Raw genomic sequence first — 2,564 nt, 5'->3', positions numbered from 1 at the left:
GGGGAGATGGCTCAGTGGAATAAGCGCTTCCCTGGCAAGTGCAAGGGCCTGAGTTCAATCCCTGGTTCCACAAAAAAAAAAAAAAAAAAAAAAAAGAAACATCAGATTATTGGACTTTACATACATTGAACCTTTTGGATAATTCAGTTTTTGGATAATTTTTGGGATAATTAGGCACTGAATAAGATAGGGCTCCCTTCTGACCATGCTTCCTCCAGGTTGATTCACTTCTTTTAATACTTAATGCATTACTGTTGAGATAATTCTGCTCTACCTTTTAAAGTAACTTGTTGTATATCTGATACAATGATTTCTGCATGAATTGCTTTTATGGTTTATAGAAAAATCTCAAATAAGTAAGAGCCACAAGAAAAGAAACATAAGTTTTAGCTAAATTATATGACTTTAGGGTTACCACTCTGGCTTTAAATTTTCTAATTTTACAATGTTAATATTGTGGTATTTAAAAGACATAATATATGAAGACAACTTCACCAAGGTCCTAGGCCAGTATGAGGATCAATATGTTGACTTCATTGTCAGACTTCTCTTCCTACATTTTTTTCTTTTTCTCCTTTTTCTCTCTTCCTCCCCTGCTTTATTTATTTCTTCCTTCTTCATATTGGGTTAATTGCAAATTTTTGTATGTATTATGGGCATATCTAGGCTTGTTATTATAAATAAGTTATTACTTAAAACTTTAAAAATTTTTTTACAGGTAAAATGGAATGGAAAAACCAAACTATTCTGGTGGAATTTATTCTGAAGGGGCTTTCTGGTTACCCAAAGCTTGAGCTTCTCTTTTTTGTGCTCATTTTAATAATGTATGTCGTCATTTTTTTGGGAAATGGCACCCTGATTATAATCAGCATTTTGGACTACCACCTGCACACTCCTATGTACTTTTTCCTGGGGAACCTCTCCTTCCTGGACATCTGCTACACTACCACCTCCATTCCCTCCACACTGGTGAGCTTCCTCTCCCAGAAAAAGACCATTTCCTTCTCTGGTTGTGCAGTGCAGATGTTCCTTGGCTTGGCCATGGGAACCACGGAGTGTGTGCTCCTGGGTATGATGGCTTTTGACCGCTATGTGGCTATCTGCAGCCCTCTCAGGTATCCCATTATCATGAGCAAGTTTTCCTATGTCCCCATGGCAGCAGGGTCTTGGTTTGCAGGGTTTGTCAATTCTGCAGTACAAACTGCATTGGTGATACAATTGCCTTTCTGCAGAAATAATGTCATCGATCATTTCCTTTGTGAAATTCTGGCTGTCATGAAAATGGCTTGTGTTGACATCTCAGACAATGAATTTATTATGCTTGTGGCCACGACAGTGTTCACTTTGATGCCACTGCTTTTGATTGTCATTTCTTACTCATTAATTGTCTACAGCGTCCTCAAGATAAGCTCTTCTGAGGGCAGAAGCAAAGCCTTCTCTACGTGCTCGGCCCATCTGACTGTGGTGATCATATTCTATGGGACGATCCTCTTCATGTACATGAAGCCCAAGTCTAAAGACATGCTAGATTCAGATAACTTGAATGCTACTGACAAACTTGTATCTATGTTCTATGGGGTGATGACTCCTATGATGAACCCTTTAATCTACAGTCTTAGAAATAAAGATGTGAAGGAGGCACTTAAAAATCTAGTGAATAAAAGGTTCTTCAACAAGTGATTAGAAAAGGTATTGTGTTGGGAGCAAAGTGGACATTGTTGAAATAGAATTATGTTGGAATTTTGGTTACATTTATTTTTCTTTGTCTTTTCATATGTTATGTTAAAAATCCTTATAATGATAGCTAGCATTGTAGAATTGTTACATGTTCATGAAGAGGTTTTGAGATGAAGATAAACAAAATGAGGGAGAGAGGGCCATTTTCTAACATTTTGAACAGAATCTTCATATTCTATACGGTTTACAGTATTGGAGTTGGGCATTGTGTGCCTTTTTATGTTGATGCTTTTGGCATACATAACATTATTTCATAGGCCACAACTCATCATATTTTTTAAAATATAGAAGGCTTTCTGTTATGGAAGCAAAACAGAGAAATACTTAAAATGCTTGACTCACTTTCTATTGGAGAACCTTTTGTTTCATTTTACATTAATCTGTAAATCTCACAGAGCCATTAAATTCCATTTAGTTTTTCAACATTTACATTTCCTTTTGCTGTAGCACTGTAAGGATGCTGAACACAAAAAGGAAGAAACAAATAGGGCTTTAGAAGGGGAGATAACAAAATCAAGATGCTCTTGTTCTATGGTCTCTATTTTCATCAGCTCACATGTTAGTGTTAGCATAACAAAAATGCAAAATTAAAAATGGGTATAAAAATTACCATACCGCTTCAGGTAATAATGTAGGCAAATATTATGTTGTGTGGAGAGTCATATCTGTTCCCATTTTGGAGACACCAAATTTCTTTGACATCCAAGAAAAGTCCAGTACTTTTCCAAACCTGAACACTGCTCTAGCCCTTAATTTTTACTGAGAATTCTTGTACCCGTGTCTTCTGTCTTTTACAATTAAGCATTAGAGCTTAGTAATCTAAGTGA

At 36.3% G+C, this 2,564-nt stretch overlaps 1 protein-coding gene across 1 annotated transcript; it reads left to right on the top strand.

Annotated features, from left to right (window-relative positions):
* The first annotated feature begins 723 nt into the window (after positions 1-723).
* Positions 724-1,680, top strand: LOC101589702 (olfactory receptor 13C9). The gene has a single exon (XM_004638061.1). The coding sequence runs from the start codon at positions 724-726 to the stop codon at positions 1,678-1,680; it is 957 nt and encodes a 318-aa protein (XP_004638118.1).
* Positions 1,681-2,564: the final 884 nt, after the last annotated feature.

Source organism: Octodon degus, unplaced genomic scaffold, assembly GCF_000260255.1.
Source record: "Octodon degus isolate 3935 unplaced genomic scaffold, OctDeg1.0 scaffold00094, whole genome shotgun sequence".
Lineage (NCBI taxonomy): Eukaryota > Metazoa > Chordata > Mammalia > Rodentia > Octodontidae > Octodon > Octodon degus.
This window is presented reverse-complemented; position numbering and strand designations above follow the sequence as displayed.

Bases quoted from the DNA above. Each gene is read 5' to 3' on its own strand.
- LOC101589702 (XM_004638061.1), top strand. From the start codon at position 724: ATGGAATGGAAAAACCAAACTATTCTGGTGGAATTTATTCTGAAGGGG.